This window comes from Pyricularia pennisetigena, chromosome 2 (assembly GCF_004337985.1).
Source record: "Pyricularia pennisetigena strain Br36 chromosome 2, whole genome shotgun sequence".
Taxonomy (NCBI): Eukaryota; Fungi; Ascomycota; class Sordariomycetes; order Magnaporthales; family Pyriculariaceae; genus Pyricularia; species Pyricularia pennisetigena.
The window spans coordinates 1037454-1061173 of NC_043741.1; the positions used below are offsets into that span (position 1 = coordinate 1037454).

General features: G+C 53.8%; 8 protein-coding genes across 8 annotated transcripts; 4 read left to right on the forward strand and 4 right to left on the reverse strand.

Annotated features, from left to right (window-relative positions):
• Nucleotides 1–441: 441 nt before the first annotated feature.
• Nucleotides 442–5466, reverse strand: PpBr36_00263 (uncharacterized protein; the record flags this gene model as incomplete). Its single annotated transcript, XM_029887456.1, has 2 exons — nt 442–4535; nt 4620–5466. 2 exons carry the CDS (start codon nt 5464–5466, stop codon nt 442–444), a joined length of 4941 nt encoding a protein of 1646 aa, XP_029751431.1.
• A 957-nt stretch (nt 5467–6423) lies between these two features.
• On the reverse strand, nt 6424–8477 carry PpBr36_00264 (uncharacterized protein; the record flags this gene model as incomplete). Its single annotated transcript, XM_029887457.1, has 2 exons — nt 6424–7113; nt 8061–8477. 2 exons carry the CDS (start codon nt 8475–8477, stop codon nt 6424–6426), a joined length of 1107 nt encoding a protein of 368 aa, XP_029751428.1.
• A 510-nt stretch (nt 8478–8987) lies between these two features.
• PpBr36_00265 (uncharacterized protein) lies at nt 8988–10853 on the forward strand (the record flags this gene model as incomplete). The annotated part of the gene is made up of 1 exon (XM_029887458.1): nt 8988–10853. One exon carries the CDS (start codon nt 8988–8990, stop codon nt 10851–10853), a length of 1866 nt encoding a protein of 621 aa, XP_029751429.1.
• A 486-nt stretch (nt 10854–11339) lies between these two features.
• Nucleotides 11340–13209, reverse strand: PpBr36_00266 (uncharacterized protein; the record flags this gene model as incomplete). Its single annotated transcript, XM_029887459.1, has 4 exons — nt 11340–11563; nt 11670–12153; nt 12366–12727; nt 12939–13209. The coding sequence occupies 4 exons, from the start codon at nt 13207–13209 to the stop codon at nt 11340–11342; spliced, it is 1341 nt and encodes a 446-aa protein (XP_029751426.1).
• A 466-nt stretch (nt 13210–13675) lies between these two features.
• On the forward strand, nt 13676–15040 carry PpBr36_00267 (uncharacterized protein; the record flags this gene model as incomplete). The annotated part of the gene is made up of 3 exons (XM_029887460.1): nt 13676–13877; nt 13935–14557; nt 14681–15040. 3 exons carry the CDS (start codon nt 13676–13678, stop codon nt 15038–15040), a joined length of 1185 nt encoding a protein of 394 aa, XP_029751427.1.
• Nucleotides 15041–15247: 207 nt separating this feature from the next.
• On the reverse strand, nt 15248–16357 carry PpBr36_00268 (uncharacterized protein; the record flags this gene model as incomplete). The annotated part of the gene is made up of 4 exons (XM_029887461.1): nt 15248–15401; nt 15426–15529; nt 15556–15792; nt 15815–16357. Coding segments are annotated over 4 exons (1038 nt in total), but the record flags the coding sequence as incomplete, so codon positions are not given.
• Nucleotides 16358–16734: 377 nt separating this feature from the next.
• Nucleotides 16735–17878, forward strand: PpBr36_00269 (uncharacterized protein; the record flags this gene model as incomplete). Its single annotated transcript, XM_029887462.1, has 4 exons — nt 16735–16894; nt 17049–17276; nt 17300–17424; nt 17462–17878. 4 exons carry the CDS (start codon nt 16735–16737, stop codon nt 17876–17878), a joined length of 930 nt encoding a protein of 309 aa, XP_029751435.1.
• Nucleotides 17879–19801: 1923 nt separating this feature from the next.
• On the forward strand, nt 19802–23066 carry PpBr36_00270 (uncharacterized protein; the record flags this gene model as incomplete). Its single annotated transcript, XM_029887463.1, has 6 exons — nt 19802–20955; nt 21066–21135; nt 21201–21248; nt 21328–21380; nt 21485–21638; nt 21702–23066. 6 exons carry the CDS (start codon nt 19802–19804, stop codon nt 23064–23066), a joined length of 2844 nt encoding a protein of 947 aa, XP_029752502.1.
• Between the last annotated feature and the right edge of the window lie 654 nt (nt 23067–23720).

Consider the following 23720-nt stretch of genomic DNA (forward strand, 5'->3'; position numbering starts at 1 on the left):
TTTTGAAAAAAAAATATATATCTATAACAATAATGCGCTCCTCCATGGAGGCGCAATCCCGCTGCACCAGATACATGGATATATGATGATACGCGAGGGCAGGGGGAAATGGACAAAGTCACCATATACCATTTGACTGATTCCCAATCTCGTCGTCATTACAGGGGGTCGCTAATTAATAGTCTTGCGATACTCTGTTTTTAGAAAGTGGCGGTAGAAAACGTTAACCCTACCACGTTATCTACACCTTTCAAAGCATCAAGTTCCCTTCCAAAAAAAACCCCGGCGCTTGTTTGTATTGATCGCCCTCCATCACTCCTCAAGATCCTCCAGAAAATGGTGGGCTTAGGCATCATTCACCCAGTTCCAAGCACGTAGCAACCGAAGCGATCCAAATGGTGAAGGCTCATCGACCACAACAATCGGCACAGGCCTAGTCTGCTAATCTTCGTCGGTCATACGCCAGACGTTCGGCCCGGCCTTCTCCACGCTATCCCGCAGTTTGGAGATCGCCGCCGAACGCTTTTCCAGACGAGCACGGATTTGCTTCTTGTCATCGTCGCTGTAGCCGCTGAGCTTCTTGCGGGGAGAGTTGGTAATCGACCGGGCGGGGCTGCCGTTGTACGAGGCGACTGAAGATGTCAGCGCCATGGAGGCACCCATGAGCGTCGACGCACCCGGACTGAAGACGGACCGCGAAAGACGATGCTGATGTTTCTGCGGGGTTGAGAAGGGAGAGTTCTCCCGGCTGCCGTTGGCGGTCCCGAGCCCTTGCTGTAGGCGGAGTTTACGCAACTGATTCTCCAGCACGTCCACATCACCGCTGCGCTTCTCCGCCATGCTGGTCATCTTCATGATGGTACGCAGGACAGCGTCGACGGTCGGCACTGCATTGGCGCCCGAGCCTGCCCCACCGACCGATCCATTCCTCCGGGCGTCGAGCCCACCAGCCGTCGCCATCTTGGCGCGTAGCATAGTCAGCGATTCTTCGGCCTCGGCTAGTAGCTTGGAGAAGCTCGTGAATTGCTTCCTCAAATCGGCTTGCTGTGCCGCCTGTTCTGCACTCAGCGGAAGAGATCGCAAAGCGTCAGCTTGGCTCGGGTCTATGCGAGACATGATGGTTTTCTTAATATCCATCTCCTTGATTCGCAACCGGGCTAGTCCCCTGCTCAGCTCCTGGCAGGCCTCGATGACCTCATCCACATTCTTAACGCGGCCATCCTCGAGCTCCACACGCAGCTCCTGGTCCAAGATAGTCCCCACGTCTTCGGCATCGCAAAGAATCCAGTCGTCCGGAATCTCCAAGTCTTCCCTTGTCTTGCGCGGCGTTCCCGGAGCCCGAAGCTTGCCCATGTGGCCAAGAATGTACTCCTTGAGGTGGCGAGCGTTCAAACCAAGCGTGTCCACCATCCGGTTGATATCACGGTACATGGCTTCTGCTTGGGCGGGAACGGTCCTCCCAGCCTCCGGAGCACTGCCAGTGTTCGGCGTGAACTCGGCAAGCTCGAGCGTCGGTTGTGGTGGAGCATTCAACAGATCTTGCTTCCAGTCGTCCTCCTGATCGTGTAAGACTTGTGCTTCATCCGCCTCTCTCCTGGCCTGTGACCTCCTCTGCTCCTCCACGTTCGGGTCTGGCGTGTGACGACCAGGCTGTTGACGCGACATGCCACTGATCCCGAAATTGCCCTTGCTCCTCCCCAGGATTGATGATGCCATGGATGAAGCCATACCAGCGCCAGGGGCACTAACCGACCGAACCGAGTCGGATCTGATGACTCTCGGGGGCACAGCACCGCGAACCGGACTTGGTGACCTGGGGCTCGTGGCTACGGGTTGCGGGAAGAGAGGGGCGTTGCGGCTCATCTCACCAAACAGGAGACGGGATCCTGGCCGTGGTTCATCGGCCGGTGTGTGCGAGAAAATCCCACCCACGGGGCCACCAAATGAGCTCTGCGGAGTGTAGCCTGGTGGACTGAGGTCCTTGGTAACATCGACGCCGCTGCCTTCGCTATCGGGAGCAGATCCTTGATCGTCTTCATCGCCTTCCTGCTCTTCTTCTTCTTCTTCTTCTGAGAGCTCGTCTTCGTCGTCACTGCTGGGCATGGGCTGCTCCGTCGCTCCCTGGTTCTTGAAAGAGAACTTGGGTGATGACACGCCTGACTTCAATGGCTTTGGCTTGTCATCCGTAGACACAACGCCCGGGGGTAGTTTGAGATCTGCCATATTGTACTTGGATTTCTCCTTGACCGGGTCTGGGGGTAGTGGTGCATCATCGGGTGTCGCTGATAGCTCGCTGTTTGGGGATTCTGCAGGCAAAGAGGTAAAGTCAGTAACCTCTCGCTGGGGATGTGATGATTCTATGTGTTCGGGTATCCGAGGCGAAGCGGCGGACGACCCAGAGGATTCGGAGAGCGTGAAGGTCGTCTTACTGGTTGATTCCGGTGGTAATGGCAGGCTGGCCTCGGCAGCCTTCTTATCCGGTGTTGACGGTGCCGCATCGGGCTTCTTGACTGAGGAAAATATTGAAGAGGTTTGCGTCGGCGCACCAAAGATGCTGCTTGTGCCTCCTGGAGCTGGCTTGTTGCCAAAAATGCTTCCTGTGGATGTTGTGTTACCGAAAATCTTGCTAGGCGCAGGCGAAGAGCTTGGCGTTGTCGATGCCCCAAAAGTTCCGAATGGGTTCTTCTTCTCTGAAGCTGGGGTGGCATCGGGCTTAGAAAATATAGATTTTGGCGGCTCATCAGGTTTTGTGGAGCCAAAAATTGACTTCGTCCCGGAACCAAACAAGCCAGGCTTGTTGCCGGAACCAGCGAATGGGTTGGGTTTCTCCGTTGCCGCAGAGGGGGAAGCTTTTGCCTCCGACGGTGGGCCAAATGGGTTGGGCTTGTCAGCTGCAGCAGGTGGAGAGGACTCTGCCTGCTTGGATGGTGCCCCAAATGGATTGGGCTTGTCACCCTGGGCTCCGGATATGGTCGGGGCACCGAATACCGATGAACCGGGGGTAGACGAAAATATGCTGGTGGGCTTCTCCACGGCTGCTGGGGTGACTGCTGCTGAGATTTCGGATTCCATGTCGGCATCTTTGCTCTCCTCTGTCGCCGGTGTCTTGGCTGTGTCTCCAAGCGAGAGGCCGAATCCTGAGCCAAACAAAGAGCCACCACTAGAAGTAGTCGGCTTTTCGTTGTCATTGGCCGTCTTGGGGTCTGCCTTGAAGGTTGTACCAAGCACAAAAGGCGATGATCCAAATGGCGTCGACCCTGTGTTTGTCTTGGAGGCTGGAGGTGGGAAGGAGGTAGTTTGGTTCATGCCTGTGTCTTGTGAGGTGGAAGCAAAAGAACCTGACGGTGCTCCAGCTCCAAAGATGCTACCACTGTTGTTACCACTGCCGCCACTGGCGAGTGAGCCAAAGCCGCCCTTATTGGCAAAGGCCGAGAATCCACCGCCACTGGCTGGAGTAGAAGTTCCGCCCCCAAAGATCTTACCAGTTCCGCCAGACCCAGTGGAGCCGAGCCCCGACTGTCCAAAGGCAGGTGATGCCGCTGAGGTGCCTCCGGTAGCCCATGGAGACGATTTAGCCCCCAAGCCACCGCCGAGTGCCGAAGACTGTCCAAACGCAGGCGCGGCAGATGCGCTCCCCAGCGTTGACGTCGAGCCGAATGCAGGAGTGGCGGAAGTGCTACCAAGCGCTGAGGTAGACCCAAACGCCGGTGATCCAAAGGCGGATTTCCCACTGTCTCCCCCAGCACTTCCAAATGCAGTCTTACCGAATGCCGGGGCGGTAGAAGGGGTGGCGGCTGCAGATGAACCCCACGGGGATGGCTTTGCGCCGAGCGCAGAGGAACCTCCAAAACTTGGGCCAGGTGTTGGTGATGCCCCAAAGGCGGATGTGGTCGTGGTGACGGGGGTGGCAGCGGTGGCAGTACCATTCGTACTTTGGGCCGCTGCCATACCCGGATATGTAGTACCCTGTCGGATAGATTCGTTGTAGACAATCCACCAAACCGACAGGACGCCCTCGTTGTTCAAAGCCCACAGACCAGGGAGGGGTCCCGGAGACTCATCCATCTCGTCTGTTGGGATGGGCTTGTATACCTTGTCCTTGCTGGATAGATCAAGCGCCGTACCAATGGGGAACGTGTCCATGTAGTCTTCGCCCATTGGCAATTCTGCCCGTTTTGTGTCATCAGCAAACTCCGTGGTAGTGAAGACGTTGGTGATCTTTTCAGCAGAAACGGTCGACGTAAGCGGAGCTTTTGACCTTGTCAATAGTCCGATAGCCTCTCTACAAGTGGATGAGACAAGGAGAACATCTTGGAGATCAGGCGGGAAGTCCTTGAGTCTCAAGATTGTGTGGTGAGGTTTCTTCTCAGAGCCGAAAGGTTCAACCGGATCCGTCAGCTTTTGAAAGACGTAACTCGCCGGACTTCCTTTCTCTTGGTGCCTCGTGATAATATTGTATGTCGACGGCCCATCCCCGTTTGTCACGTTGTGGACAACGAGAAACACATTGTTTTCCAGCCATGCGACGGAAGCAACTGTGAGAGGTCGGTTAGCTACAAAATCTCGGGACACTGTTGTTTCTAAGGGAGGCAAGCAATGCCTGTTAACAGTAGGCTTACCATGATGATTATCAAGGCCACTGGGTTTTGGTATGTTTGCCTTGCTGGTTCCGTCTGGAGTCAACTGTTCGAGGGTTCCATCGGCAAGACCTGCCACAAGCTGTTTGCCTTTGGTACTCCAAGCTGCACTTGACACGCCCGCCTTCATCACAGGACCGCTAGGACCTGAGACCAAGCCTCGCTGCTTCAGATTCGCCACGAGTAAGTTACCGTTGTTTGTGACAACCAGTACAAGCTCGGCCATATCGGGATTTGGATTCGGAAGAAGGGTGCGCAGAGACTCGCCGCTAGTGGAGATCTCCATCACCGGCTGGGTCGATCCTTGTGATACAGACTGGACATCGTACACCGCTAGCCCGCCACCCGACTCGGCAGATATGATGAGGTATTGCTCATCACATGTGAATGCAAGTTGTGATATCCTCATGGGTAGTGGGAGTTTTGCCTGCGGCTCGAACGGCCGCACCTCGCTGTCGCCAACCTTGGCCGCTTGAAACGCCTTCCGTACGGATTCCGTTGTCGCTATGTGGACAGCGTCTGGACCGGCGGCGGCCACAAGGCCTTTCTTCGACGCGATGCTTATCAGCGACGCGGTTGGCGCAGGCTGATCGGTCCATTTGGACGTCAGCTGGACTCTGGCATCGCCCGCAAGCGAGAGAAAGCCCAGGTTTTCTGTCTGAATGAGCTCGAGATCGGGCCCTTGTGTAGTCGAGCCTGCAGCCCCTGTCGCCGCTCCCGATCCGGCTCCTTGGGATGCGCCCGTCAGGGCGCTGGACGCATTGCCAAAGCTGAAGGCCATGACTGTTGCGAGATAGCCGCCTTTAGGTGGAGTAGACCAGCGTCTCATAAAACGCCTGCCCGTCGCATTTGAGAAATTCGCGTCGCTCGGCTTGGCGTGAACAAACTTGTCGTGGTTTGGTCCTGCCTGGACGGTATTGGGAGAAGAAATGCGAAAGATCAACCGCGAAGCTCGGGGAGGTCGTGTTTTTTTTTTCCCTGGTAGAAGCCAAAGGCAATCACTAGAAGACTTGCTCAATGGCAATAGATGCGCGTCGATCTCCGGTTTGCCAGATCTTCCCGGGTGCAGATATCGGGAAGAGATAAGGTATCTAGAAAGCGGTATGGTAAGCCCTCGTGAGCCCGACAAAGTCCTTGATTGATGCTGCACCACGCTTTCTGAGCAGCCGTTAAGAAATGAAGCTGTTGAACAGAGTCGATGCCGACGCGATTTTTAGTGGGTCCTTCTTTTATCCTTGTCAAAGCATGTGGGTACCAACCAGGCTAACCAACAGCTGGAGAACAGCTATCCCCCACTTGCTGGAGGCCGGTAGCTAGGCAGAAGGTCAAGGAGATACGAGCTTTTGGTCAAGTACTTGGCGTGTAGATGAACAATGACAGTCGATAGTGATAATTCTAATGGTGGATAATAACACTCAACTGGAGCAATTATCTCTAGACTAAAAGAGTGTTCTCTTCCCGGATTTTCTGTAGTTCTCGCAATCAATCTGCTTACTGATACTCAGTAGATGAGAAAACGTCTATTTCATTTTCGCCATCAGAGCCGTGTGCAGTAAAAGTTACATATAAAGTACATCATCACAGGGTAGCTGGGTAAGCAGTGATAATGGCCATCATCATCTCTCCTCAATCCTAATCATCCATGGTTTCCTCATTTGCCGCATTACTATTGAGCGCCTCACACTTCTGCCAGCGAGAATGTACTGATAATCGTCATGCTGATGGCTCAATGTGGCCAAGCCGTCTCAAATCTCGCCGCTCCATAGTCCACTAAGCCTTTATATCCTCATGAGTCAACCTCCATACTGTCGCCTTCGGCGGGTACCTCGGAGACACTGATGAAATTGCTCAGCTCCTCCTTCTTAACGATCTTGTCATTAAGCACAGCCGTCGTGCCCCGGGCAAACTTGTAGCTTTGCAGCTTCTTTGACCTCTCGTTAGGCTTGATGTAATTGCGCAGCAGTCTCGTCTTGTCGGCTGTGATAACGGCCACATCAACGTTGCTTCCCGATCCCAGATCGTTCCAAATACCGGCTTGAATCGCATCACTGCACAGCTTGATCGCCTGTGCCTCATCAAGCTTGCTCTGCCACTGAGTTTCAAACACCGACATGGCGGCCAGCGATCCTGAGCCCATGGTGACATATGGGAGCTTGTCGGTGCTACCATGTGCGTGGACGGTGAACAGATGCGTGCCAGTAGGGTCGACGCCCGCAACGACGAGGTATGCACCGATGTGGCCCTGGTATTGGAAGAGGTGTTGCTTGAGCATGGTCATACATGTAACGACGCGAGGTTTGCGGCCTGTTGACAGTGAGTGTAGTTCCAGCTGAGACGAGATAATGGCTGTTGTGAATTCCGTATCGGCTGCCGTACCAGCTCCGGCACACCAGATCTGAGGCGAGATGTAGTGAAGCTTCTCGCAGTTCTTGTCTGCAACGATCGGCCCGCTCGTCGCTCGAGTGTCGGCGGCGATCTGTTTGTTAATGCGGGGGTCAGTAAGCTTGCCTGTTGCTTCTAAAAAGGTTACTCCGGTTTATCGGAAGCAGCCCAGTTGTAAAAAGAATCCCTTACCACCACACCGCCGTCAAATATGCATCCGACAATAGTGGTACCTGTGCTAGTGGCTTTGGGAAGCGGCACTCCACGGGCGTGCAACGCATTGTTGCGGTTGACGTTGGAGAAGTCGAAACCAGGCATCTTGAATACTGGGACCTATAGGTTTATCGCTTTTCGTGTGTCCCCCTCTTTTCTTTTCGTTTGAGGCAGCTTTTGGAAATTTGGTGGTTGTTTAGCAGGGAATGATGGTGTTGACCGTTGGATGAAAGTATGAAGTCGGCGGTGATGTCTAATGGGGTACGCACTCGCGGTAGCCTTGTTCGCGGGAGCTCCAAGCTACTGTAGATTGAGACGGGTGGATCAAAGCTGGGTGGTGAGTGCAGGCGGTGACATAAGCAACGGGATGCAGACAAAGTAGATCTTACAACACGTGACTATGCAATTTTCCTTGTGTTACAAGCATAAGACCTTCAAACATCACGACCTAACTTGTCACGTTGCTGAAGATAGATATTCGAGACTGATTAGTCTTGAGAGCTTACTGTTTCACTCATCGGACTCCTGATTTTGGGGAGGGTATCACATAAAAATTTTTTTTAATCCACATAAGATATGCAACCTGGCTCAAAGATGTAATCCGCCATTGGCATCGTTCTGCTCATCCTGCTCAGCCTCTCGCATTCTTTCCTCCAATGCTTGACGTAGCTGCTGATCCGTTAACCTGCCACCTCCCGAGCTTGCTGAAGGTGTTTGTGTGTCCATGTGGATTTGTCCGTTTCTAATCGTGCCCATTTGGATCGTTCCATCCCTCCAAGCCTCCGAGAGTCCACTGAATCGATCATCTGTGGTACCTTGGCCGTTGACTGTCGACGTGGTGGTGTTGTTTGTTGTAGGGGCGCCAGTGCTTCCAGGCGCAGTGCTCTCTGTAGCTTGCTCGCCCCTCTGGCCCCTCTCTTCCGCGCTCTCAAATTCAGTCCAGCTGCAACCCCGGTTCTCTTCAACCTCGACGCGGACGAGCCGGATGCGCTCCTGCATGCGCTCAATGACATCCTCATTCTCCTTGATGGCGTCAATACAGTCCTGGTCCGGCTGTGCTGTGCCATCTCCTCCATGTACTGGCTCCTTGCCTTCCGCGAATGGCCTGAGCTGCTCGTTGGAGTAGTCTAGATGCGCGATGGAGTTGCGAATTTCTAGAACTTTGAGGTGAAGACTTGCCAGCGAGAGGTCTTTGATAGCCTCTGCAAAGCGTGCTGGTGATATAGGCAGGGTTTCAGACGACATGGTGGTTGAGGAGTGAGCGTAGAGACCCAGGGGAGGTACAGAATACGGGGCGGTGTTATAAGTCGGCCTCAAATTTCCAGTCACATATAAGAGTTGAGGGTTAGCAGAAGCTCTGTATGCAAGGTTAAATCTGCTGCTTCAAGTTTGTCTTCAAATTCTCAACTTTCTGGCCTCCACCCTTAAGTCCCAACACATTACCAGTACCTTCCGTCCCTGCCATAGGAAGAGGTACGTAATATAGGCAACAGCACGTCGCTACCTATGGTGGGGCACAGTACAACAGTGCCAAAGGAGTCTAATGATTTTGTTAGGAGTGGGTCGACAGTACCTATGATGTGGGCCCTTACTACCGCGACTGAACCGCGCCAAAGTTTTTGCTAGTGAGGCCGAGAGTGGAACATATCGATTGCGCATACTACCGATCAAACCTCGCCGTCATCGTAGGACTTGTAACCAGAAGATGCCAACAGACTCCTGGATGCACACATAGCGGCTCCCGTCTTGAACGCCATGAGCCAGATTTACTCGCTCGGCCTTGTTCTCCCTCGGCCGAGCCTGTTATGCCTGGGTGTGCAAATCACCTCGGGCAGCTCCATCTCCAATGCTCTTCCACAATCACTCACAAAGGCTGCTAGACGATACCGATCGACATGTACGACATCAACAAGGCGGCCCTCGAGTAATCAATTTTTGGCTTTGAAAACACGACCGTCGGCCTTGACTCTCTTTGCGTCGGAAAATAAAACGTTAAAAGCGTCCACGTCCAACGCCCGTTACATATCTTTATATTCCGATGAGAAAACCGGGCCCTTTAAGAAAGTCATCACCCACTATGTTGAACTGCCGCCGACCTATACAGACCACGAGGGGCTGCCGTTCTCCAAGAAGGGCGATCTATCGCAGGATGAGGTCTTCCGGATTTTCGGCACTGGCCTTGAGGCACCCAGGGCAAACAAGCTGCTGCGCATATTACATGGCCGTCGGGTAGCTGGCACACTGGGTGACCCGACTCTGGCACGGAATCTGGCCGGCTACCACCAAAAGCACATTGACGCTGCACTCGCCTATCTGCGTAGCAAGCTACCGGTGGATGAGGTCATCAATGCCGGCTTGCAGGCCGAGGACGAGCTTGCAAGGCTAGAGGAGGAGGCTGAACGTGCTGCGGAGCAAACTGGTGAAGCAGACGAAAATGCGCTCATCAACAACGGGAGTCTAGAGACATGGCAGAGGAAATTGGCCAGAGAGAAGCCGCAGGATGATGTATACGGTGTCAGTGTCCAGGAGACAATCCGGGCGCGCAACAAGGCAATTGCCGATGCGGCGGAAAGAGAGCGTGCTGAGCAGAAGCGGCTCGCAGATGAGGAATGGGCCAGGCTCAATCCCGCCGGCACAAAGTTGGCAACGCTCCCGGAGCAAGCACGAGACTGGACACCCGCTGAACAGGAGAAGTATATGGAATCCCAGGCCAAGCTTGAGGAATATACCAAGCGTGCGACATCGGACATCCAAGCACCGCCGGAAATGGGCCATTGGGAACGCTTCGGATCCTGTATTCTGACGGCAGTAGCTGTCGTTGCCGTCGGGCTCATTCTTGCGGCAGTCTACAAGCCTCCACCTCCCGAGTATCGCGTCTGGCCTGATATCCCGCCGGCGGCAGCAACGCTCGCGGCGCTCATAGGTGCAAACTTCATAGTCTATGCGCTTTGGAAGTTCCCTGTCATGTGGAAAACTCTGAACCGGATGTTCATTTTCACGCCGGCGATTCCGACTTCCTTCGCCAGTATCGGGAATGCGTTCTCACATCAGGTATTCTGGCATTTGGCAAACAACATGATCTTTTTGTGGCTGGTCGGAACGCGTCTGCACGATGATATAGGCCGCGGGGCTTTCCTAGCCACTTATTTTGGCACCGCCTGCTTAGCCTCGGTATCAGCAGCGATGGTCCGCATCATTGCGTTGAAGCAAATGACATTCAACAGCCTAGGCGCCTCTGGCGTTGCTCTCGGCTTGATAGGAGCCTATTTTACAATCCACAGGCACGATGATATCCACGTCTGGCTGCTCCCAGAAAACGCCGTCGTCCCCGGATATGCGTTCCTTGCTATGGCATACCTGTATACCCTTGTTCCACTTTTGGGGCTGAGAAAGGGTCCCCGAAAGCACCAGATTGACTTTTGGACTCATTTTGCCGGATTGATGGTTGGAACTGCGTACGGCGCCTATTTCAGTCGGAGCCTGGGCTTCGACAACGCGGCTTCCGTCAAGAACCAAGCCAGGATAGAGATGGCAAATCCTCACAAGGCTTTTGACATATCCGAAACGTCTGCAGAGGAGCAAGCACGGCCGGATCCCACGGTAACAGCAGCATCCAAGTGAGCGGTTCGAAATGCGAGCACGTTGTAAAGAGCGCAACGCATCAGAACAAGACATTCTGCCAATCATGCCGGCATTTTGGATGGTTTCTTAGAATATGGGTGTCTATTTTTTTATGGTGTATAAACAGAAGGACAGGCTTCATGTACTATAATTGGTTGTTGACGCCAATTGTACCACCATATAAAGATTTTCGTTTTGTTCACATTTTCCCCACAACAAATATGCAGCTTCATTACCAGAACAAAAATGTTCACTCGAGATGAGATTGACTTTTTTATGAGGCAGGCACAAAAACATGGCTTTACATACGGAGGATATAGGCAGTATTTCTATGGGCTTTTGGAAAAATGAAGGACAAAAATAACAGGACAAAAACAAAAACATGCAACACCAAGCATTTCCCTATGGTCACCCACGTCAGTACTACTTCAGCCCTCAATTACTTGGTATTGTAAGGGAAACCGCTGGATTCGGGCTCTCGCAGCATCAGGAAGGAAACGTCCCGTTCGATTTCCCCTCGGAGCACCCGCCATCCTCATACCTTCCCTTACCGTCATTGTACTTGTGAAAGTACCCGGCAGCCGACCTGGCCACCACGTTCATGGCGTCCATGCACCGACAGTTGACCCCAATCGTGCTGTGCCATATGACGTACCAATCGTACCCGTCGCACTTGATGCCGTTGGGTGCGCAGTACTTGAAGGTCCATGCTGTCGGCGTCAGCAGCTTGCACCCCTTGATTGCCGACAACAGCGTGTCCTTGTCCCAATCCCAGCCGCTCCCACTTTGGGTACAGTTCGTACGTCGTCGCGCCACGCTTGTACCGCCCGCTGTACTTCCAGTTCATGGGGTTCTGCTTGTTGTTGTTGCCGCTGTTGTCGCAGCTATGTATGCGCCTCTTGAACGCCTCGAGGCACTCGTCCTTGCTGCACTCAGACGCACGGTCGCTCAGCTTCACCTTGCAGTGGTGTTCCTCGATCGTACCGACAAGGTAGCTCTCCTCCTTTTTCCAGTTGAACGTGTTGTCGGGCGCCCGCACCTTGTCGCAGAACTCGCGGAAGGTCTTGTCCAGCCGCTCCCAGCCGGCATAGAGGCGTGGCCAGTCGAGACCGTTCGAGGACCAGCACTTGAAGTCGTCTTGACTCTCGACCTTGCACGAGTCCTTGCCCAAAATCTTGGCTCTCGTCCAGGCGATCATCTCGAGCGTGGCAGCCGCAATGGTCTCGTACCCGTTTTGGTTGGGTGAAAGTTTGCCAAGAAGTAATCCGGAAGTCCCAAGTTGAAAGGCAACGCCATCCCGCTGCCGTCTTCTGGGCAGTCGGCGACGAGGGTGTCGCATGCCATGATAGGTGGGTTCAGGGATAAGTCGAGCGACTCGACTGCGAAGCCACGCTTGATCTAGTCGTGGACCGGCGTGTTATCCTTGGGGTCATGGACCACAAAATGGGTGTCGGGTTTGAAAAAACTGCATCATGGGTTGCTTGGGGCTGGGGTACTTGCCCGTGTTCTCACTGGGCGAACACATCTGACCATCCACAATCCCAGGCCATTCACTCCACTTCGAGTAGGCGATGCGTTACTTCTCGTGTCCATCGTACTCGACAGACCCTTGACGCCTATATAGCTTGTGAAGTTCCACTGTCGGATGGCCCAGGTTTGCTTGTTGGCGAAATCATCGTTGTCAGTGTTGAAGAAGGGTGCATACCCGTTGCAGATGACGATGCTATCCTTTTTCATCTTGCCTTCCAGTGCATCAAACACCTTGCAGATATTTGGCTTTAAATGGAGTTGAATTTGTTCTGTGCCTTGGTGAGAACTGCCTTCCACTTTTCCTCGCTGTACGGGAGAAAAACGCACTCCTTGATCATACCAGCCTGGGAAGGAGCGTCAATACCAGGGTGTTAGCTAGTAAACCAGGGGCTTCAAAAGCTGGATCCCAGCTGTCACCCCAGTCCAGTCACTCTTTCCCTTTCTGCAAACAAGAGGAAGGCACAACACAACTTACCAAGCACAGGTCGTTCCCACCAGCTGTCATGATGACCAAGTTGAGATCACCCTCGAGGGCTTTTGCTTGCTTCTACATACCATCTGTCCGATGCCCACTGCAAGCCAGGTACTGATAACTCTTTGTCGAACCGCCCAGGGCTTTGCTGACAATCTCGGGGTATGCGTAACTGGAACGCGAACACTGCCACGTCTTGGAGAGATAGGTACCCAGCTGGTTGCCGGAGCCGACGCCAGCTGTATAGCTGTCTCCAATGGCGAGGGAGCAAGATGAAGGAGCTTGATCAAACCCCGGGACGACGAGCTCTTGACACGCCCAAGGGCTGGGATTCTTTGGTTTTGCATTGACCATTCTGCCTCTTATGACTTTAATACTAGACAAGCAAGTAGTAAGGTCTAGACAGCTCGACAGCATGGATGCCTTGGGAAAATTGATGGTCAGCATGCAGTGTAAGTATTGTGTCTCCTGAGCATTTTAATTCATACAGTACCAGCCGACGACCCGGTTCATCATTAATGTACTATCAATGGCTCACCTGACGGCACCATATGCAAAGTCAAGATTGCTGCTGACTGTGGCGGTGAAAATTGGCTGCCTAGGAGAAGTACAGAAAATAAATTGGATCGTCCGCCGAAAACGATGCTTCAGGTAAAGACAGCAATGTTTGGTCAATTCTCCTGCATCAGGAGCTTGCCCACGTCAAGTCTTAACCCGGATCGGCCCTCAAGTGACAAAATTCTCCTGGGATAGCTAGACGGTCAACTTTTGCTGTTCTGTCCAATACGGCCCTTGTACACATTACAATCAAATCAACGAGATGCCGTCTTTAGTCATCGTTCTTAACTGCCTTGCATTGACCTTGGTGCTGTTGGTACAGGCGCAGACAGTCAACGACACCACCTTCGTCGGTCAAGCTCGAACCTCCGGCGACGTCTCGACAGCAGAAGAGTATACTTGTTCCAAGACCAAGGACTGCAAGTTGGGATGCTGCGGCCAGCTACGAGTATCTACCTACCTAGGTATCACCTTTCTTGTTGCCGATGTGTGAATACCTAGGTACTGATCACCAACAATAGAGATCCGGGCACTGGTATGGGCGTGTGTGGCCTGGGTCCAACATTCTGTGGAAAAGGATACATCTCCACCTGTAACTACAAAAGCCAATGTAACCCGGGATAGGGAATTAAACGGTCCAACGCATCGACCTGCCCCTCGAACGTGTGTTTCTCAGAGTTCGGGTTCTGCGGAACCACACCGGGCTTTTGCGGCGGCAAGATTGTGTCGTCTCCTGAATGCGGCAGTTGCCAGCAGGACGTCGGATGCCATTACTATTGGGTACTGCAAAGGCTGGAATATGGCCAAGAGGACTTGCAACACGATGAAGCCGTCCGAGATCCCCCTAGGCTACTACACCCACATCTTCTACTCCTTCGCCCTCATCGGCCCAAAGACCTTCCACATTGTCGACATGGACGCCGAGGTGGGCTCTCACTACAATTCTGTCGCGGCGCTCAAGAATAGGCAGTCGGGGTCGCAGGTGTGGATAGCTATCGGCGGATGGGCCATGCACGACCCGGGCCCCTGGCGTACCGCCTTTTCCGACATGGCGCGGACAACGGCGTCGCAGGATGCCTTTTTCCAGCCTTTGACTGCGTTTCTGACCCTCCACAGTTTTGATGGAGTGGATCTGGACTGGGAGGTAAGCTCAAGTATACTTGGGATTGGGCCTTTGCGGACGGAGTGAGTCTTGTCAAGTCTGTGTAACTACCTATCCCCAGCCAATATCTGGCTAACTTTGGGTTTTGCAGGCTTCACCATGAAGGACCTTGGCTGCATGGTCGCAGGCTGTGAGTTCACCAACGGCACAAAAGACGGCGAGTGCACCGGCACCCCCGGCGTCTTGTCGGTGGCCGAGATCAACGAGATCATAAAGGACGGCGGCAAGGTGACGTACGACGACGCGGCGGCCGTCAAGATTGTGACGTGGGACACAAACGAATGGATATCCCTTGACGACGTCGAAACGCTCAAGATCAAGCAGGACTATGCCAATCGGACGTGTCTTGGAGGAACCATGATCTGGGCTATTGATCTTGACGACGGAAGCATAATCAACGCTCTGGGCTCCAACCTCAATCGTCCCAAGGCAAGTACTGCAAAGAATGTGGTGGGTTGGAAGTGAGACCGGGGCCACAATCCCGGATTGGCACAGAGGAGGAAAAGGGAGGAGCTTGGAGTGGTTTGAACTTTTCTTCTTCCTCTCTTTTATCTAGGTGTGGTAGTACGTTCTGCAAATCTCAATCTAGGTAGGTATCTACGCACCTACTACCTCCTAGGTACCTATTCATCTCCGAGGTACCTATTTACCTACTCTACACCCGCAACTTGATCACTCTACAATTCTGCAATACGTGCGCCTCATCATGTCCTTGAATCTTATATACCAATTGCTCTTCATCGAGTTGGCTAGGGTAGAAAAGTCGTGGGCAGAAAAGCTATCCTCGTAGATGCGCCTGATGCCGGCAACACCGTCTTGGGACGGTCTTTAATTCTCGCGAACCAAGGACCCATCGTTCTTGCGTAGGAAGTCATTGCCCTGGTAGATCATGAGGGAGTTCCAATCGACGTGCTCGTTGGTGGCGCCTCGCTTCGGAATCTCGGTCAAATAAAACTTGCCGGCCAGAGTTCGCCAAAGACCTTGCCGTCGGACGACGAGTAGGGCATCTGCCAGAACAGCGGGTTCTGGTGCTCGTGGTACAGGCCCCAGACATGGCCCATCTCGTGCGCCACGGTCGAGAGGAAGCCCGTCCCTCCCTCCACCTCGCGCAGGTCCCAGTTGATGTACATCTCGGGGCCCTTGCATTCATCGTTGGCGTTGAGCGGCTCGATGCCCACGGTGGCGTACCCGGGAGTGTATTCAACTCCCGGCACGGGCTGGTCTGGCGTGATGCCCGACGACGAGCAGCTTGGCCCGGTCCTGGTGCCCGGTGCAGGCCGTGCCCGGGTCCGCCACCTCCGAGCACTTGTACACGCCCGCGGCGAGCCCGGCAGTCTTCCACATGTTGGCCGCTGTGGACTCGTAGCAGTACTTGGTGGTCTTGTCGGGCCACGGCTTCAAGTCGCAGAGGTTGGGATCGATGGTCAGGTAGCGCTTGACGGCGAGGTGGCGCCGGACCAAGGCGTCCTTGACGGCGTGACCGGACGGGTCGGCTTGGCTCACCACGTCGCGTTTGGTGCTGTGCCCGAGCTGGGGTTGCCAGGCTGCGCTTCCGCCTTGGACGGGATGCAAACCTGCAAGGGCGGCGAGGAGGATGGAGTATGGTGCGAGCGACATGCTTTCTGTTGATGGGTCGTGGTTGCCTAGGGGGGCTAAACAAGTTCTGTGATGTGTTGTGCTGTGTTGTGCTGTGCTATGCTCTACACTTAGGTATGAAAGAGTGTCGAGAACTTGGACGATGCAGCCATGATCTGACAGAAGAAGAGCGGGAATCCAAGCTATCTGGAGAGACTTGACTTTGACGATAAAGCATTTCGGACCTCAGGTATCGATCGGGTCGTCAGCTAGGTGTGTTTAGACAGCATGGTCGGCCAGACACGTATCTGTGACCACATTTATTATATCTCTTTCGATAGTGTCGAAATCACCACAACTACTGTCACTGTCCGAGGATGCGACCACAATGGCGGACCTTTGTGTAACAGCACGGAAATGATCATACAATGTAAGCCTAGAACATAGCGACATGATAACATGACAAAACCTTGAGTGGGTAATATCCACGACCTTGTCGACAGGACCAGACTGTCCTTTTCCTATCGACAAAGTTGGGTAGGTAGTCGGCCGTCTTTAGACCATCATCAAATCGAGGCGTCAACATGTCGACAAGACAAGCGACTCTGGCTTCCGCAGTCGTCGGATTGCTCGTCTTTTATCCGACTCTCGTCTGCTTGCAGGCCGTTCCACCGCCAGGACCTACCCAACCGAGCACGGTGCCAAACTGCAACAAGTGGCACACCATGGTCTCTGGCGACAACTGTGAGAATGTGTCGGTCGACGCGAGGATCACTGCTGTCCCGACCACTTGAAAGTCCAGTCAGACCACTTTTGCCACATGGACAACCTCTGTCGTCTCGACCTCTGTGCTGCTACCGCCCGTCTCAACCCCCTCATACACCTTTAAACCATCCAGTCACGGACCTCAATATCACAACGCCCACGGTGCCGACCGAGGAATGGCCGCCCAAGAACACACAGGCAGGTCAGCCATCGTACTGCAACGATTGGCATCTCGTTTTGGCGGACGAATCATGCCGGGCCATCGTTCTGCAGCACAACAGCTGCATGGGCGTCGAGGACTTCTTCCTCTGGAACCCTGCCGTCGCGTCCAACTGCATGGGTCTCACCTTGTACAATACAAGTATGTCTGCGTCGGGGTCCAAGCCCAGAAGCAAATCTCCATCGACTTCCTCTCCTTCAGCAACAATGCCACCGTCCCGCCCATGGTGACCCCGACGCCCGTGGAGCTGCCGCCTGTCGACAACAACTCTGCGCCCACGCCGGCTCAGGTACTCCTCCCCCACCGACTGCATAGAGTACTACCAGACCCAGCCGGACCAGACGTGCCGCGACGTGGTGGCCAAGCACGACAGCATCACGCAGGCGCAGTTCCTGGCGTGGCATCCCTTCCTGAACGGCAACTGCGACAACCTGTGGCTTGGCCATTACTACTGCATCTTGGTGGAAAGCTTCATTCCCGAGCCACCTGTCGAGACGAGCACGCCGACGCGCGTCGAGCCCGGCATCGCGCCTGACTGTCGGGCCTGGTCCCAAGCCAGCGGTCCGACCTGGACCTGCGAGCAGTTTGTACTTATCTTGGGCCGCTTCTCGCTGTCCGGCTTCATCAAGTGGAACCCGGCAGTGGGATCATCGTGTGGGAACAGCATCAAGGTCGACTCTTGGCACTGCGTCGCCGTCCCCGGCACTCCTACGACGCGGACCGCGACGTCCACGCCCACCTAGCCGGGAATGATATCCGGCTGCCGCAAGTTCTACTTTGTCCAACCTGACGACGGGTGCTGGGCCATTGCCAACTCGGCGGGCATCTCGGAGAGGTAAGTCTTACCCGAAAAAAGAAACAGGATGGGAATTTCCGATAGCCGGGCATTCATTAGCGACTTTTACAAATTGGAACCCTGGAATCGAGGAGTGCGGCAAGCTATGGCCAGACTATAATGTCTGCGTTTGGTATACAAATATAGGCAGGTAGAAAGATGATCAGCCTTGGGCGGGAGATGAATTTGTTTCAAGTTTGAGTGGATAGTCTCCACTTTTATAACTTTGTTTCCTGAAATGTCATCAAGTCGACAACTTGAAATTAGCTGGTGACAAGCCGCCCCCTGCCCATTGATGAATTGGGACCAATTTGATGTCTTGCAGCTGGACGAAAAAAGAAATAATATATCACACAACGAACCACGCTATACCTACATAATTTTATAACATCACGTTACGCGTCTGTGCGGTAGCACCTGCGCTTAACATCCCTCGTCGGGTCCCAGTTACAAGGCTTGTCATGTTTATCTCTAACATCGCTGCCAAGGCAGACTTGGGCCGCTAATCTGACAGTATCTACGTCATCACTTCGAGGTCAGATTATAAGATGAATGTGTGACCTGCAACAAACTGTACCAACCAGCTGGCTAGCTCCGCAAGAGAAACTCCAGCTAACAGCTTAGTCGCTCGTGGCTAAAGGATCGCAGCGAGGCATGCCAGTTGTTGGCTACCGCTGCCGTCTGTTCTATCAACGTCCGTCATCCCTACAGTATCTAATTAATCCGGCTGACACTGAACCGAACCCAGACTACTGGTACGCAAACTCAATCCGTTGACCAAACCATCTCCAATCCCCACCTTTTATGCAGTGGATGCGCCTCTAAGGGTCTGGGTGATAAAAAAAAAAAATAAAAAAACGAACAACGAACTGTACACCGCAACCGCAGAAGGGGATTTTTTGCCAAGTTGCCTATGAAACAGGCTTTTGTGGTTGTACGTGACGAAAGCGAGGAAAAAGCATGGTCGCACCTGACAATTTGCTCTAGGGACAATGGCCAATGGCCAATGGGTTCGTCGTGTTTTTCCTTGGAAGAAAGCCCAGACAGGAAAAACCACTTTGCATTTGATGATGTAGTAGCGCGGGTTGGCATGGAGGATTTGATAACCCCTATCCTTGCTTGCTTCTTCCCTGCCTGTGAAAGTGAGCTGATCATAATCCAACGCGTACCCTCGTCCAGATCGATCTGCTCGCCCAGTCCAGTGTGTGTGTGTGTGTGTGTGTGTGTGTGTGTACCATTGTTGTGTTATTTTTGGTCCCCTCCCTGCCTATTTCTTAAGACCCCCACTTTTGCCCAATTGTCTTGGGGATTTTCGTCCTCTCTTGTGTATTCTGATCAACAACAGTAACATTGCACGGAGCAAGTCAGAAAAGGGTCGCGAATCCCTGTGTCGCGTTGCTGCTCGAGCTCCCTTGGAGCTTCCTAGTCAAGGTTGGATTCCTTAGCTGATTACCCACCCTCCCGCCAGACACCTCTGGAACATGAACCAAGCTTCACAAGCCTCTCAAGCCTCACCCTGATTTTGGCTCTCATCATCGCCAGGGCCGTTTCCACAAGCAACAGAGGCGCTCCACTTAAACCACGACACCATCCATGTACCTAGGTATCCAAGGTACCTAAAGTATGTTCATTGAGTCTTGCGCACCGCACAACGTGTTTTGAGGCTCTTCTCTCGACCATCAAGACGCGAAAGATGCGTGCCTAGCTCTTGCCTACCTTATCTACATTAGCAGTCCTGGGATTTTTGTTTGCTTGCTGCGCTTGCTGACATTTTCCGCTGTCTACCGAGGCAGGGATCCATCCTGCAATCATCGTTTGACCTGCAGCGACCATGGCGGACCCACAGGCGACTCACGCCCGCGAGCAACACGAGAACCTTCCGGCCGAAGAGCAGCACAGGAACCCCTACTCTTCTGCCAACCGATGGAGGCACCAGGAGTCATCCAAGTTTGCGCGTCACGCCGCAGCCGCACACGCGCAGGGCTCTACGCCCCAGCCGCGTGAGCCCGAGAACCGCGGCAACTCGGCCGACCTCGCCGCCTTCCTCAACAAGACGCGCATAACGCCGGCCCAGGATGCGGAGGCTGGAGGATCGGAGCCCAAGGACCCCGAGACCAAGTTCACCCCGATTGTCGTCGGCGCTGCCGAGGCGCGCAAGGAGGCGGGCACCGCAGACCACCCCGATGTATACCCCAGTCAGCCTGAGCCCAAGGGCGACGGCAAGGAGATTGCTTGTGGGCCGCTGCTTAACTATCGGCGCATGGAGGCCGGTCGCTGGCTTGGCAGTGTCTTGATTGTTACAAGAGGCGGTGGAAAGGTTCAGAAGCATACCCCGACCTTGGTGATTCGGAAGCTTGGGCCCCGGGTCGCCTCTCCTAACGGAGTCGTCCCAGCCGGAAATGAGGTGGAAGCTGCTGCAAAAGGACCGTACCAACCTGCCGACGTCGCAGATGCAGAGACGGCGGACGGTTCAAAGCCAGAAGCTGCCAACAATACTGAGCTGGTCCGGAACCCTGTTGCTGAAAGCGCTCAAGACGCCCAAGCGCAACAGGAGGGGTCGTCCGTCACGGGCTACTGTCTGTACTCGGACCCGCGCAACACCTTCTGGCGCTTTGATCTTGATGTCCCAGTCGAGAGCGAGGAGATGAGGTGGGAGTATACTCTGCCTGGCATGCACTTCATCAGCAAGACCAAGCCCCAAAGGAACATATTTCATGTTCCGGCCGCATCCGAGTCGATGCGCCTCATGTTCCATTCATGCAATGGTTTCAGCGTGGGAACCGATGAGGAGGCATGGAGCGGTCCGGCGCTGTGGAACGACGTCCTCCGTGTTCACGAGGAAAGGCCGTTCCACGTTATGATTGGCGGCGGTGATCAGATATACAATGACGGCATTCGTGTGGACGGACCGCTCCGCAAGTGGACGGATATCGGTAACCCGAAGAAGCGCCGAGATCACCCATACCCCGAGAGCCTACGCCAGGAGTGTGACGATTACTACCTCAAGAACTACATTCGATGGCAAGTCTTCTTCCTCGGCATTTGTAGAGGTGGGGAATCTGGGCAGACCAGGAAACTAACTGCTCGAATCTCAGGTACTCGATATTTCCCTTTGCAAATGCCAATGGGCAGATTGCTCAACTTAACATTTGGGATGACCATGATGTGAGTTTATAAATGTGAGGTTTTCACAGCCGTAGCCGCAGCTGACGTTTTATGAATCTTGCCAGATTATTGACGGCTTTGGTTCATATACCGATCATTTTATGCAATGTGATGTAAGTGCCAGCGTATATTGTGCTCCCTCTACCTGGCTACGTCGTCAACTCCTCGACACGTTGCTTACAAACTCAAAAGGTCTTCAGGGGTATCGGCGGCACAGCCCACAAATACTACCTTTTGTTCCAGCAGTAAGTTGCTCCTCCCTACGTTCCTATGGCATGTTGCGCAATGCAGGTTGGTCTTGGGCTATTACTACCTCTCAACTGAAGAGATACTAATTTGGATTTGGCAGCCATCTACCACCTCCCGCATCAACCTACACGTCAGATATCGCCGCTGTTGAAAGGTCGCCTGATGGCGAAGCGCACGATCCTAATCAACTCATGGACACTTATGTGGCGCCACGCATGACTGAATCGCAGTACATCGTGGGAAAGAAGCCTGGGGTAAGCTCATTCCTGGGAGCAGGACTCGGCCATGAACAGTGCTAACTTTGTATTCCTCTGCAGCCATACGTAGCCGAGCACTCGCACAACATGTACGCGCGCCTGGGTGCACGAATGGCCTTTGTGGGCATCGATGCTCGCACCGAGAGAACGCGGCACCAGATCAACTACCCAGAGACGTATGACTTGATCTTTACTCGCTTGCGAGAGGAGCTGAGCGCCGCCAAGCAACAGGGCCAACCGATTCGGCACTTGATAGTGCTTCTGGGCATCCCGATTGCCTATCCGCGTCTCACCTGGCTCGAGAATGTATTTTCCAGTCCACTCATCGGTCCGATCAAGTTCCTGAACCGGCGTTTCGGGTTTGGAGGCGGCTTCTTCAACCACTTTGACGGCAGTGTTGACCTGCTGGATGATCTGGACGACCACTACACGGCGCGAACGCACAAGCGGGAACGAAACAGCCTCATTGAGCGGTTGCAGGGTGTTTGCGCCGAGCACTCTGTGCGTGCTACCATCTTGGGCGGCGATGTTCACCTGGCGGCATTTGGTCGCTTCTACTCCAATCCCAAGCTGGGGATCCCGATTGAGAATGATCATAGGTACATTCCCAACGTGATCTCATCAGCCATTGTCAACAAACCTCCGCCGGCAGCGGTCGCAAACCTGCTTGCCCGCCGCAATAAGATTCACCATTTGAACCGCGACACAGACGAGACGCTGTTGAAGTTGTTCGACAAGGATCCGGGTGACTCGAGCAAGACAGCTGGGCACAATAGTGTGACCATGCCCAGTCGCAACTTTGCAATCATCACCGAGAACTCGGCCAACAATGGCAGCCGTCAACAGGCCGCGGGATCGGGAGCTACGTACCTCGCTCCCCCGGGGGCTACGAACGGTACCAATGGTACAAATGGCGGTGCTGCCAACGGGAACACCAGCAATACTCACCTGGCTCCTCCGGGATCGTCCGCCGGTGCCAGCGCCATCACCTCGGCTGCTTCGTCGGTCAGCTCGCAGGTGCCCGGCAAGAACGGGCACTACCCGATCAGTGCAGGCGAGACGGGGTGCGGTACGACGCACCGCGCGGCGACGGCAAAACACGGTACGGCGGCCGACGGCAGCCTGGACATCTGCATCCGCGTCGAGATTGACAACTCGGACAAGAAGGGCACTACTCAGTCGTACGGCCTCTCGATCCCGGCCCTCGAATTTGACGCGGCGCAGCCGGCGCACAGGAGGACGCTGACCGAGGCTGCCAAAGCTGCCATCTCGGCCGGCCACACGGACACGGCCATGGACGGCAAGCAAAAGACCGAAAAGGGCGCTTTGGCTGGGCAAATAAACGGGCACGAGCAGGCCGCCAATGGGGCTGGCGCTGCAGGTAGCGCTCCTGTCCCTGTTGTGAATGGTCAGAAGACGCAGTAACACAATGAGGTAATCGCGCTGGGCTGTTGGTAATATTAGCAGTCGATTTTGATCGGGTAGTTGTTTTCAAACGATATCCCCTTGAGTTTTTGTTTGGTTTTATTCCTTTGATTTCTTTCAACTCGTCTTGCATGGTAGCATTGTTGTAACCATTGGATATATAGCCTGAGTAGCCAGTCTTTGGCATTTGCCATTTTGGTCTATGGAAAAGTGGTAATAATTATATATAAAAAAAAAAAAAGAATTTGTCTACCTTTTCACCTGTTTCTGTTTCATGTCCAGAAAATTACATGTCCTGTACTCCGAAGACACAAGTTTATGACTAGTGTAAGGACGACGTAAACACAGACGCATACGTCTGGTAGTGCTGTGTTCATCATAAGGTGAGGTAGCGTAATATTCACGAACCTATACCCAACAAACGACTGGCATCTATGTACAAAGGCACGGTGCTGCCGTCGTTGTAGTCCAGACGGTCTTAACCCTATCACAGTCTGCTGTAGCAATATCGCAAGTGTCTTTCTGCTCGCATTAAAGATCGTCTCTTCCCACAGAACATGAAACCCAGCTATCTAGTATATAGTGGCTTTTTGTTTAAATATCTCACGAGATATAAGCATGTGGGCTACAGTCAGCGCCGGCTTACCCGAAGCG